The sequence below is a fragment of the Sphaeroforma arctica genome, assembly GCF_001186125.1.
Source record: "Sphaeroforma arctica JP610 unplaced genomic scaffold supercont1.159, whole genome shotgun sequence".
NCBI classification, from domain to species: domain Eukaryota; class Ichthyosporea; order Ichthyophonida; genus Sphaeroforma; species Sphaeroforma arctica.
The window spans coordinates 106,376-120,847 of record NW_014040399.1 but is presented as its reverse complement, the minus strand read 5'-3'; the positions used below and the strand labels follow the sequence as shown (position 1 = coordinate 120,847).

The 14,472-nt window shown below is 43.8% G+C and overlaps 1 protein-coding gene across 2 annotated transcripts; it reads right to left on the bottom strand.

The window, feature by feature from the left end:
* Positions 1-1,145: 1,145 nt before the first annotated feature.
* SARC_03219 lies at positions 1,146-10,046 on the bottom strand. 2 transcript variants are annotated; one of them, XM_014303004.1, is made up of 11 exons: positions 9,786-10,046; positions 8,527-8,645; positions 6,788-7,088; positions 6,135-6,359; positions 5,577-5,703; positions 5,026-5,249; positions 4,314-4,457; positions 3,376-3,553; positions 2,904-3,058; positions 2,580-2,706; positions 1,146-2,081 (listed from the first exon to the last, which is right to left on the bottom strand). In XM_014303004.1, exons 1-11 carry the CDS (start codon positions 9,833-9,835, stop codon positions 1,998-2,000), a joined length of 1,734 nt encoding a protein of 577 aa, XP_014158479.1. In that variant the 5' UTR covers positions 9,836-10,046; the 3' UTR covers positions 1,146-1,997. The 2 variants fall into 2 exon arrangements, with proteins under 2 accessions (XP_014158479.1, XP_014158478.1); XM_014303003.1 differs by having other exon boundaries at positions 2,634-2,706.
* Positions 10,047-14,472: the final 4,426 nt, after the last annotated feature.

Below are 14,472 nucleotides of genomic sequence, written 5' to 3'. Positions count from 1 at the left end.
ACCGTCTGAGTGTGTACCACTCCTTGGGTTCACCGCCTGAGTGTGTCCCACTCCGTGGGCTCACCGCCGTAGTGTGTACCACTCCTTGGGCTCACCGCCTGAGTGTGTACCACTCCTTGGGCTCACCGCTTGAGTGTGTACCACTCCTTGGGCTCACCGCCGTAGTGTGTACCACTCCTTGGGCTCGTTTCTGTCGGTAAGGCATAGACGACGCCGTGCCTCACCACATCACACAACACACCACGGCACCACACATCACCGCGAAAGCGTACCTTCAGACACGATTGGCGCGACCTAAGATGATTCAGCGAACTAAGATGCATGACTGATTCACAGTCGCTGCTAGGCAGCCAATCATAAAGAGCTTGTGTAGTCCCTTTTGCGCTAGTGTGTCAACATGTGCCAGGTGTTCTGTGATCGCGTGAAAATTCAGTCGAAGGTCGAACGCCGCACTCATATCAGCACACCAGGAGTCTTGTTCTGTCATCAGACCCCACCGAATAAGAACTGGTGTTCGGTATAAAAACCCTACATGTATCTCACTACCTCTACGCCGGAATTGCGGAAAGAAGGCGCCGAACTTCAGTTTGTGGCAGCCTGCCCCACAGTTACACATCGCACTCTGGGAAATGAACCCAAGAGTTGCTATGAAGGCAGACACGGCTTACAGTTCGCCGGGTTCTCGCGCTCAAGCGATCATACCGTCGACACACTCGCTAAAGCTAGTTAGGCTCGGCCTATGAGTACTTAAGGCAACCTACACAGCCATCTCACCATCACGAATTCAGCCAGAGAGGAGGGATAGCGGTACGTCCCGCAATCGGCCCACCCCCATTGTCAGGGTATCTCGACGGTTGGAGGTGATGTGAGTCTGATGGTTTGGTGTATCTATAATATAAGGAATTTGCCTGAGTGCAATCTGTAGACTTAAAAAAAGTGATGACGGATGTTTTTTTCTTCGTCGCCGTAAGTAAAGATAAGAAATGTAAATTTAAATAAAAAAAGTAGTATTAGTTCTTGAAATAAAATATATCAACATGTGATCACTGTCATCCGAGCGATTATCTAAGAGGTGCAAACGAACAAACAGGCGAATACTTTGTAGTAGTCATGCCCGGGAGAAACAAACACAAGGCAATGCAATGCATGCTTGGAATCGCATTTATTAATCATGTTGTGATTCTACTAAAATTCTCCTCAATCCTCAATTTTACCTACGTTATTATTCAATCGTAATATGATCTCGTCACTTCCCCCCCTAAAATCCGAGTCCACCACTCCACCAGCGAAAGCAAACGAAGTATCGCTGTATGTATGGTGCACCGTAGCTGCAAAACAACAGCCATGCATCACAGATAGAAAACTTTCACTGGTGACACAATGGCGGACACAAATGGTCGTTTATGGCCACGAGTGCGTTAGTAATTCCCATGCACGAGTAGCTTTTAAGTGCGCGGAACCATATATATATATTTAAATATATATACACACTCAGATATATATATATATATATATATATCGTTCGTTTGTGCAGAGTGAGCAAAACTAGATGGGACCTGCGTATGTGTGTGCGCACACATGTCACCTACTTGCTTACTTCTATACGTTCTCTATAGCGGTGTGTCATGGGCATTAGCGGGGTAAATCAGTGATATCTAAGCAATACAGGATAAAGACCTAGTCTCCAAATGGGGCCAAATGTCCTTGCAAACAGTAGTTGTTCGCTGATTTGATGCAACTCAAACATCCTACATCATGCCTAATTCGGACTGACTAACTAAATATATGACTGGCTGCCCTCTCATCCCATACGAGTGCGACTCACAGTCACAAGTGTATGCAATCTGGCCCATATATACCTACATAGGCTTATGTATAACTAACTACGCAGACTTATGTATACCTACTTCGGCTTATGTATATCAGTCAGCTGGACTTGCGCACGAAGCTGTCATGTGCATCGGAGGGCGTGTGACCAGCAACACGCACTATGCCGATCAGTCACTCATTAAATCGAGAGGAGAGCCTTCGTCATCGTCCTCCTCGTCGTCATCAAATGGATAGTGATCGTCAAGTGGAATCTGCAATAGCGACACATCATGGTCAGAGATAAAACCCGTGAGATACAATAAGCATGTCAGGTTCAGTGATGTCATGGAGCAAGTAGGTGCCTGCGTACTGATTGTGCAGGGGTTTGAGGTTGTGTTGCAGGAGAGCCAAAGTGAGGGTCAGGATAGTGTAACATAGCTAGCTAGTGGATATACCGTACGATACAACTTTTTAAGATCCGAGTAGCGAAACCAACTGAACAGAGTATTAGTAGTGTAGTGGAACAATGCACGTATGAAAGGAACTTGAGCCAAGTTTAAAATAAATAGGGCAAATATCACAAGATAAAATCATAGTCAGAAGCATCTTGCATTCGTTAGAATGCAACGATACAAGCTCACTACTTGTTTTCGCCGAGTTCACCTCCTCATGCACACTAACGAACAGGCCAGTCGTACAATGCACAGAGTACGTGAACAAGCATCGACAAGCCGTGCATGCGTTTAGAAGGGCATGGAGATGAGATATACCTCCTCGTGCGCAACGGATGGAGATAGGTCAACAGACATCCTTGCCCGACTCACCTCATCATCGATCAGCGTATCGTATGATCCGGTGGACGTGAGAGCGGCGTGAACGGGTCTCCAGGCGAGGTATCTGCAGCCAAGGGAGAGAAGCCAGGGCAAAAGGTTTAGTTCTTGCCAGTACTTTCTCCAAATCCACAAAACAGAAAAAGGGCGATCTGAATTATTTAATAATTCAGACCTTTCGACGCAATGGTAGTAGGGAACTGCAAGGCATTGGGTTGGTTCATTCGGATATGTTATACACACAACTGCCGTCACACTACTAACCCGAGCGCGGAGAAGTAGAGAATGCTGACCATGAAGCCAACCGCGCCCACTACAATGCGCACCCACCCCACGAGTGACTCAAAGATGGTCATCGCCACTAGGAACCCGTTTGCCGTCAGCACCACAACGGTCAAGGCAGTGCACGTGATCACCATCTAACGGTGAATGCAATAGGCGAAGCAGCGACAAGGTGAGAGAACTGGTTGGGGACGGGGGATGTGGGGTTGATGCGAATGAAAGCTTTGAAACATGGGCACTTTATCGATAGAATATGGATGTGGAGTGTGAACAGGAATTAAAAGATGAATTACACGTGTAGATATTGCAATCACTTCAGGTGGTTAATAATAAGGAACCGCCTCATACCTTATATCGGGGGGAGACTGCAATTATCACCACATAAGCAACTCATAAAGTATATAAATAGTTGTGACTTGATCGAAAGTCTCGCACACAGTGCACACCCATATACCATCTTGGAGTTCTTGTGTATTCCCATAGTGGTAGACGAACTGGTGAACTTCAGCAGCGGAATCAGAGCAAACGGCAATTGGAAACTCAGAATGACACTCGACACAATGATCAGCGTGTTGGCGCCATCCGTCCCCGCGATGAGGCAGATCACTAGGGAGGGTACAATAGCGACCGCCCTGCAAGAAAAAAAACAGTTGTGCACTGAGTAATGTGAACGTATCTACTACTTGGAGAAGGGCAGGTGGCAGCAGCAGCAGCAGCCAGAATCACCGAAATATCACCTTCGTATGCGTTCAGCGGTTGGGACGTTTGTGCAATCAGTGGAACGACCGCAAGAACTCGCAATGCGATTACAGATGGCAAACATCCTGAATTGGCAACTTTACACAAAAAGTACGGTACAGGTAATGCTAAGAACAGGAAGAGATAACCAATCCACACAGAAAGGAAAAAAAGCACAGAGAATAAACAGATCAATTGACTTTAGGCATCATATTCTTTCAGGTTATTCAGTGCTCGATAGCAACGAATTCACAATGCCAGTTTAGAATATGCACTCATCATTGTAGTACTGATTCGAGAATATTATCCTTATTTTAGGCTGTTGCTACTTGACAATAGTAGTAGTTTACAGACTGGATGGAAACCTTGATAGCGATTTGACATGGTGATATTGTAGCGGACAACTGTACATGCTTACGGACTCATACGATCACACACTTTGGAAGGTCAAGACATAGGATACACGGGCAAAGGTGTGCAGACGTATCTCATTGTATGCAATTGATCCGTCTCCCAATCATAAATTATTATTATTTTGCTTCTCAGGCGTCTATATATTTATACATACATACATACATACATACATACATACATACGTATATATATAACCCTGCGCTAATATATCCAGTTTTGCTGTCTCACACTGAACCACACCTAGTGAAGAGGTTCCGCAACCACAGTTCGATCTTGATATCCAAGAAGCCCTCCATAACAAACTGACCGGCATACGTCCCGGTGATGGTCGACGACTGGCCTGAGGCTAACAGCGCGATGCCAAACAGAATCTTCGCAGAACCTCTGTTGGGTTACAAAGTGACGCAAAGTTCGTTTGATCAGAGTTTGTGTACACCCCATTTGGATATGGCGTGCTCAGGAGACCCAAAAGTGACTTCCTTCTCATTTTTTTTTGGATAAAACAATTAGTTATCCGAGTCACGCTTGAAAAATACGCACAAGACAAGTCAACATATGCGTACGTTTCCACATCATTGATGGAACCTCGCATGTTTAAAGCATACATTTAGCTGCTTTTATACGTACAGAGATGTGTACGCATGGTCCTCCACAAGTATTGGAGTGCTCAACAGCACTTCAATACTTGACAATACAGACCGCATGACGGTAACTGTACATATTGCCTACGATGATACAATTGGCCTATCAGATGTATGGCTTGTTGCTGTATTTTACAAACAACGTTTTTGTGCTCTACTGATACTTAACGCATGCACACCCATTGCCATTGGTCTGATACGCAGTTTTTTTTTTGCGAGCAACATACACAAGCATACATGTCCAGGATAAGTACAGAAAAGTGCACCATCCATTCCATTCAATAGGAAAGTCAGTTCTCTCAGGGTCTTACCCAATGGTGGCAAGCAGGTCGCTGGCGTCGAGGAATCCAATCTCATCCAGGTGTTGTACTACATTATACCCGTTGCTCTCCGAAGGGAAGAACACCGATGCAGCCACCACGATGATGGCAACGTTGATGATGCAGGAGATGGTCAGACTGAACGCACACTCGATGGTGTTGTAGATATCGGCCCATTTGACATGGATGGGGTTCGTGCGATCGATATGCCGGGTCTACAGTATATACAAACACAAGGCGTTTGAAGGAAGCGAGAGAGAGAGAGAGAGAGAGAGAGAGGCGTGATTGCTGAGGTTCAGGCGTCGGGTCTGATTAATTATACCATCACAAGGATGTCACACACGCACACATTTCAACAAAACAACGAGAACACATATTTGCAAACAACATATAGGGTGAAATGAATACCAATTGCACTAACGACCAAGGCACAACGGCGGAAGCACACCTGTGCGCAGCACGACCATCTGCCACAAATTCACTAAGTAAACCTATGACAGTATACACAAAAGGCAAACGTATTCCTAAATCGCGCGCCTTACCAGCACCAAGGCAGAGTGCAGATATAAGTTGTGGGGCATAACAACTGCCCCAATCAGCGAGGTAGCCAGCAGCAGCATCTTCGTGTCTGGACTCATGCGGGGAACGAAACCACCCACCACACCCCCACTGGGGAGAGCAACAAAGAGGTGTGAGGCGATCAATATATGCATCAGGTCTCATGTGTGCTGGTAGGTATGTGTGGCTGGCCGACACACAGCAACAGCAAGATTGTGGAGACGCGACCGCACGGCATGTGGGGATGAGGACAAGGGCATAGACAAGAAAAGTAGGGCAGATGAACACTGCTGTATAAAGATGGGACAGGATCAGAAAGGCGTGTGGTGGCATGATGAGTCGCGGCAGTATGACCGAGAAGTGATAGGCGGGTGACCCGAAGATACAATCGTGTGGGATGTGATTGTGGGCCTGGACAGGCATAAGAGGAATAAATGGCATATGCCAGTGAATGACTTCATCTACACACACGCAGCCCCTCATCGTGCTCTCCACAACGCGTGCATGCACACACACACACACACACACACACACACACACACCAGAAATTCTCAGGACAGTAGTCAATATCACTGGTGGTGCAGTTGTTGGTCACCAGCTCCTCCCACTCGTCATCCGTTGGACAGGATGGCACACCCCACTTGACTGGGGTGATGAACGCTTCGACCAGGAAGCACACGCCAATCACTCCCACCAGTATGGTGATCAGAGCCTCCAGCTTACGCACCCCGAAGTACTGGATACCCAGAAGAATGAACGTGTTGGCGCTGCAGACACACGGGCGGGGGGTTGATGGGCATGGTAAGAGTTGGGTTAGGCGCTGATTGGACAGTGCACCAGGTGCAATCGGGGTCTCTAGTTTACTGACCTCGGATGCGCTCAGCACAACAGACTTGTGGTGTAGATATATCCGAATTGCCGCTACGTCATAACCTTGACAGTACTAGTACTGTGCGCGACAGTGAACACTGCGTGGCCACAGGTTACACAGAAAAAATGACACAAACTAGACTGATGCAAACAAAGAGTGCATACCAGCCACATGCGAGAAAGCATTTGTTTCACTCTGCCAAGGCACGCCTAGGATGTACACTACACCCGAATATACCGGGTTTTTAGTGTGCACAGGAGACCTTGGCGAATACACAATCTTCACCGACAGCCTTGTAACAGAAAGTTCGGTACATTCACGTACCTGACCATCAGCACACCCGCCCACAGCGGGATATCAAAGAGCAGGAGCAGTCCAAAGGCACTGCCCACAACCTCTGGTATATCTGATGCAATGATAGCGATCTCCGTCACTATCCACAGACAGATGGTCGTGAAGGTGCGGTTTCCGTATTCGGCTCGGCATAGCAGCGCCAAGTGCTGGCCTGTCACCGTGCCCAGACGCGCCGCCAACACCTGCATGAGCAGTCCCAAGAAGGTGGCTGTGACCAGCACCCAGATCAAGCGGTAGTTGAAAGCCGCACCAGACTGAATGTCTGAGAGCACTACAGCGGACACAGAGAGGGTTGCGAATGGGTTAGCGATTGGTGAGGTGAGACGCGCTGGGATACACGGTACAACTTATCAGCTGTAGTGGTCTGCGAGCGTAGGTGGCATGTGTCTTAGGATGCGATGAACATAACTGGGGGTGGTGAAGGTGATTTGCTGTGTTATAGTGAGCGGCCTGGGATGCGAAAATAAAATAAAATGGGGGAAATGCTGGGAGGAGGTACACCAGAAAGGGTTGGACGAGATGGGACACATTGAATAAAACCCGATGAAATTTGGGTACAGTCTAAGACCATCCAAAAGTGAATCGGGTCTGTTTGGGCTGGGTTGGACCGGATTGGGATTGGCTTCGAAGCTCAGGGTGGTTTGGTAGTAGCCGTACCGGCCCGTATATATTCCAGCATTTATTGACGAATAAGCGTAAACTATTGAGTTTGTGTGATATGTAGTGAACATACACAGGCTCCTTTATTGCCTTTACACATACACGTGCATTCGCATACGATACGAATTCGATATGGTATAGATGTGCTAAGTTTGTTTGTATCTGCGTACATGTGTATGACAGCGTGTATGAGTAAAAGTTTATGCGTATGGTGTACAGTGCATGCGTATGTGTTCGTGTATGCGTATGGTGTATGTGTATGTGTTCGTATAAGTGTATGTATATATTTACATTTGAGCATCAACAAGAACACGTCTCGGTTTACATGTGGGCGTACCCTCCTGGCGCCTTATTCGTATTCAAATGATTGTGAAGATAGATGCGAGCGTATCTGCGAGTGAAGGATTGAGAGAGCACTGAGTGTGCGCGGGCCCAATTTTTCCTCCGTTGAACCATATTCACTTGAAGTCGAAAAAGTAGTGACGTAATCCGTAACGAGCAGTGTTGTGGGCAAGTTAACACACATTTCTTCACTTCTTCGAGTAAAAAATGCCGATATGACCGAGATTGCACCTCTGGCGTAGAGCATCGCGAGACCACACAACAGATTAGATACTCTGCTACAGTAGTGTGCATAGTGGTACGTATGCTGTCACAAAACAGGGCTGGCTGGTAACTATTGGGGCACTCGCCCGCATGCATCACAGATCTTTTAAAACACACACGCACCAGATTGCGCACGTGCTGTAATACGCGCAACGGATCACACTCAAGTTAAAAAACCCAATTCAAGAGTATGTCGAAGAAGATCTACACTGGAGGTTCCATGTGAGAAGACACACCTCACAGTACATAGGTTCATACCAACTAAAGCGTGTGCACAATCGCCGTATACGCACCACTATGGCGGCACCGACGTTTCAGTTTAAAACACAAACACTATCAGTTAGTATTAGGGATGGTGATGGAAGTGGCTAGGCTGATATGGCAGCACGGTTGCGCTCCGAACTGGAACTCTATCGCCGTACATGCGCACGGGCGAAACATACAATTGCCGGGGTCTAAGTAGGCGATTGACACCAACATGCCGGGTCCGGCGAATTTGAAGAGAGTTTTCCAGCTGAAGCGATCCTGGTCTAGATCGCCAGTTTGGACCTTTTCTTCCGACCTTCAGAGACAGTGACGATATAAGTTTATGAGCGATGGTGAAAGATGAAGAAAGCCGAAATATACAGATGTATAAAACGTGTATAAGTACACCCATGCATACACACATACTACATACATACACCCAATACATACATAAATAAACAAAAACACAAACAAGCACACTCACACTTACTCTGTCACACATATATACACACATACATACTTCCATACATAATATATACATATATACATTTACATATATATATATATATATATTTATATATATATATAAATTTATACGTATATATATACATTCATATACACATAAACATACATATATAAATTCATAGGTATATATAAGTATAATCTATACAAACAAGACGCCCACACGCAAATACACCCACCCACACACACACATATATATATAGATATATACATATTTAGATATATATATATATACATACATACATTTATATATATATATATATATATATATATATATTCATACACACACACACACACACACACATGCACACACCCACCCATCCACCACGCACACAGAACACACACAGAACACAAACACACACAAATATGTACATACACACATACACACACACACACACACACACACACACACACACACAATATTTACTCGTAAATATTCGAAATAAATAGGTAGATATATAATCAAAATATATATGTCGACACTTTAATAAATACAGGAACGCCCATACCCATATATACACATATACAGGCCCGCCCATATCCATACATACACACACACACATATATATACACACACACACACATATATATATATATATATATATATATATATATATATATACAAATACATATATATATACATATATATATATATATATATATATATATATATATATATATATATATATATATATATATACATATATATATATATATATATATATATATAAATATATGTGTATATATATATATATATAGACACGGTATACATACATACATATATATATACGTGAACATAATTGATTTAGGCAAGTACACATAAACTCTGTGCAAACATACACACAATTACACATACGTATCCGTATACACACAAGCATACATAAACTATAGAACTGTTTCTTGTGTCTACTGTCGGGCGTGTAGTGGTACTTACTTATCATTCTCACGCCACGCTTTGAACAAGCGTCTGCAGTAGTCACCCATCTTGCTGCACCTAAGCCTTGTTTCGCCTCCCAGCGGCTTTACTATACAACGATGAGTATACCTCTCAACTGCTTTCGCTTGATATGAAATCTATAGATATCTACCTGCGCGAAGCCTCGTATGTTTCTGATATTTGGATTCTGTGGATGTTGTGTTTGTTCTCGTTTTATATATACATCATTTGTAAATATATAATATACACATATCATTGACTTCTCTAATGCTATGGAGAGGTTATTCACTTCCCCACTGCTATAGAGCCAGGCGACAGAGGTCAGAGACAGCTCTGGCTGCTAGAGAGGAAAATTTAACAAAAATAGAATAAACTACGCAGTGACAGCCTGACGGGTGCCACACACAAGAAGTGATGGCTAGAAAATGTTTGTTCAAATGCAAATGAACGTTTTTTTACAAAATAAACCAAATTTTAGTTTAAAAATAAATAAATCATTTATACGACGTTCTTGTGGGACGTGGGGAGTCCTCGGGCGCTCCAGTCTCCAGGTGTCCAAGTGTCCCGTCAACCCCAGTGCTCTGACGCGAGGGGAGTCCTCTCACTCCTCTGAGGACTGAGAGGGAACTTCAGGGATGGGGAAACGCCGACGGTCGACAGAAGAATGGCTACTCTCTACTACTACTAGAGCAGAGAGAGTAGAGTGAGGGTAAATACAAAATAAAAGATTCTTCAAGTATGACTCATATTGTGATAGTGTCATATTTATGTCGGCATTGAGCAGTGTGAGCAGCAGCACTGCTCAGCAGTCAGCAGTCAGACTGTCAGACTCATCAGTTGCCTCTTTGGTTGTTGTTGTTGAAGTATTTATTGTTGGTGTAAATATTTGTTTTTCGAACTGTTGTCTCTGGCTGTTGATTGTTGACACTTGACACTAACAGTGGTGACTCACTGGTGACTCACTATCTCATTACTGATGATGACTCATGAGTCAAGACTATGTAAGTATGTATTGATTCTGTTAAAAAAAGATACAAAGCCTTCTACCAATATGGAAGATAAATATGTAATTTCCGATATTTTAAAACACATAGTTATATTTTAAATACGGAATTACGATCGGTTGCCGACTTGCCGCAGTTTCAGTTTCTCTCTTTACTGTGGGCCCGTGGGCCGTGGCAGCGTGGCTGTACTGATTGTTTCATTAGAAGGCTATGTGATTTTTAAATATCTGAGCAACTGCACATAGCCTTCTGAAATCAAACATAGCCTTTGTTTGATTCCAGAAGGCTATGAACTGTATTGAAAAACTGTAAAATACATAGCCTTCTAAATGTCTATTTTAGAAGGCTGTGTAAAATACACATAAATAATTGTATCTTTCAATACCATAATTAGAGCACATTCAATTGGAAGTGCACTGTGAATAGAGCTCAAATAGCTTATACCGTGCACAACCTTCTACATATTGGATTGTTAATGTATAGTATATTAAAAGGCACCCCCGACGAAGGGCGCTACTTCACCATTGCCCATCTCAGGTCTTCACGCATGTTGTACGTTCATTGCGATAATATATATAACAATGTAGCGGCAGCAAAACAATTTCACCGTACAATATATAATCACAATAATAAATCACACCGACAGGGATGGTAAGCACTGGAACCCTCTCACTGCGAGAGTATTCATTTGCCATGTACAGTTGTCAATTTCGGAAATATCGCACAAGCTCTACTTTGCTAGATACAGGTTTGAGCTTGTTGGTCATCGTGACTATTGTTTTTAGTTCATTTTCGAAGATATCGCAGACAAATAGTGTGAAATTGGTTACCTTGTGCACCAAAATAAATTCAGGTTATTTACGTAGAGCGGTTGGAGAACCATTTACTCACAGTTGTCTACGCTTTGAAGACAGTATTGACAATATTGATGTATAGCAATTTTAAGGATAGTTGTTGCACATTGACTTGGATGCCATGGGCCAATATCACTGTCCGGAGCGTGTGGATATGATGCATGCAGTTCAGTGTTATTTAGAATAGCTCTGCACAGAGAACAAACTAGTATATATATATATATTATATGTATTCACGTGTACACATACACACACACACATTTATACACACACACACACACATATATATATATATATATATATATACACTAGGTATGCTGCGAAAACTCGCACATGGGTGGCGACCTTCCCAATTGTACATGGTCTGAGGTGAGGAAAGCGTCGAGCACAAGCCTTTGTGCACGATGGCGTTCAATCACAGAATTGCCACTGATAGCACGGAAGCGAGAAGTGAGTATGCCAAAGAGAACAAACCTGAGCAGAAGTGGCACCAAGAAGCGCAAGCGTAACCCCAATGCCCTTGAGGGATCCATTTACACGCAAAAAAAAAGTGCCTTCAGTGATCCGGGAGTGTGGTGAGTTTCAATATAAATATATATGCACACAGTCCTACTGCGAGAAGGATGCAAGCCCTCAGATGTTAATACGGCGGTCCGATCGTGTATACGTCCAGTTCTCAAGCACGCGCATCATGCCAGATGTAGGATCTATCCATCTATTGAGGTGAACCGAAATGACATTCGATAAGAATAGGCTTTCCTGTATTGACTTTGTACGGCGCGCTTGGATCTAAGTTGACAGTCGTGAGTCATGACATTACTTGTGATTGACTGGTCGATAACAAACCATACAGCTAAACTGAACATTGATTGGTAGATACAAGCGGACATATCTGGATGTGTCGTATTCCGTGTCCACAAAGACGCGATACTTGACAGTCGTAAGTACAAGATGGTAACCTAGCAAGCGAGATCACTGTGCACTCAAGCGTCCGCTGTTTGCAATTAGATTCCATTGTGACCACTATGATACTTATTTAGTTATTTAATGCTTGCCACGCAGCACCTAGACAGGACACCTTCTCCTTGCACCTGGGCTGAAACGATTGGCAGAGGTCTACCTACAGTGGGGAGCTGCGTTCGATAGTATAACCACTATAACCATTCGCTTTATCTGTTGTTTCTGGCTTGCCTTAATGCATTCACTAGTCGAGTAGCCATTCCTACTCATGGCGCCCCTCTGATTTGCTATCGGAACTCTCCATCGAGAGAGAGATTGCCGTTGTACAGTGCCCAAGTACGTGCTACCACTAATTAATAGACACCTGAGGCAGCACAAAAACTACGAGTACTTCTGAGCTACCGATTCTTAGGCGTCTTGCGGATGCCAAATCACTATCACGCACGACGATCCATCACATAATCATATAAGGCTAGCATCCCTCGTCGCCACCTCATCTACAAACTTGAGTGATGTCGCTTTCTTTACACATCAACAATTTTCGAAGGATTCAGAATATTCTGCGGATCCAGTGCGCGCTTTAAGATCCGCATCATCTCTACTGCTTCGGCACCCAATTCAGGCTCTACGAGAGAAGCGGCGACAGACAGCATGTTCAGTTAGAGAGAAGCGGCGACAGCATGTTCAGTTAGATTGGGAAGGTACTGGACAGCAGCGCAACAATTGGTTGCAAGCTCAATCATACAACTCATATACGATGGAGAGACAAGCTAAGAATAGTGCACAAGTGTGATTTTTGATCAAGCAGAGGCGTAGGCCAGTCTTTGGTTGACAAGGAGATTGGATTTGTAGATACCAGGGCTATGTGTATGGGTCTGTACACTGATACCTCAGTGTAAACGTTCAGTATAGAGAGACACTTATTTCAATATACAATTAGGCATAGGTGTATATAAAGAGACGTGTTAGTTGAAACAATATAATTTGATGTATTTCCGCACAGATGATGTACACATCATTGAGGGGTGATAAACATGAATCAGTTAACCTCAAATCGCATACGCATAATCGAGAAAACGAAATAAAGTTACAAACAATCATATAATATGTGTATGTTATTTACAACGAATTAAAGTTACAGACAATCATATAATACATGTATGTTATTTACGTCTACAAATGGCTATCCCAAATCGATTTCCCTACTCGACACTTTGCAACGGCCTTTCACTATAATCATAACTCGTTTCCAAAGAGAGGTATGAACATACGTGAACGGGTACAACGATATTGCATATGAATTGGCATCAATGAGTACACTCACACGTACAGAACTATATACTGAAGGTATTCATTTCCGCACATACCCAGATACTTCTTCTTTCCGAGCCCTATTCCATGTTCACCTGTGCACGTGCCCTCCATCGAGATTGCTCTTAACACCTGTACAGCGTTAAGTGAGGATGCATCCCTAGTCAGCGAAACAGCAGCTATACCGGGAGAATGTTGAAATACGCATCAATACTATAGTTGGTGACGGTGGCACATTCAAATAACAGCTATGTATTAGGACTCGATTTCATAACTAAACGACTCGTGATTTCTGGGTAAAGTCTGGATCGATGGGCGTTTTCACTACAGATATATAATCATCACACCAAATACAGAAACGTCTGTGATCTTCCTTCAGTCTTGAACAACAAAAAACCCCCAAAAAACCACAAAACACATGTGCCAGTTAGTGAGCTTTCATGGCATGTGATGCCCACCTATATATGTATCATGAGGATAATAGTCGGCTGGGAGATGTCGATGTATCTACCTATATATGTATCATGAGGATAGTAGTAGCATGGGAGATGTCGA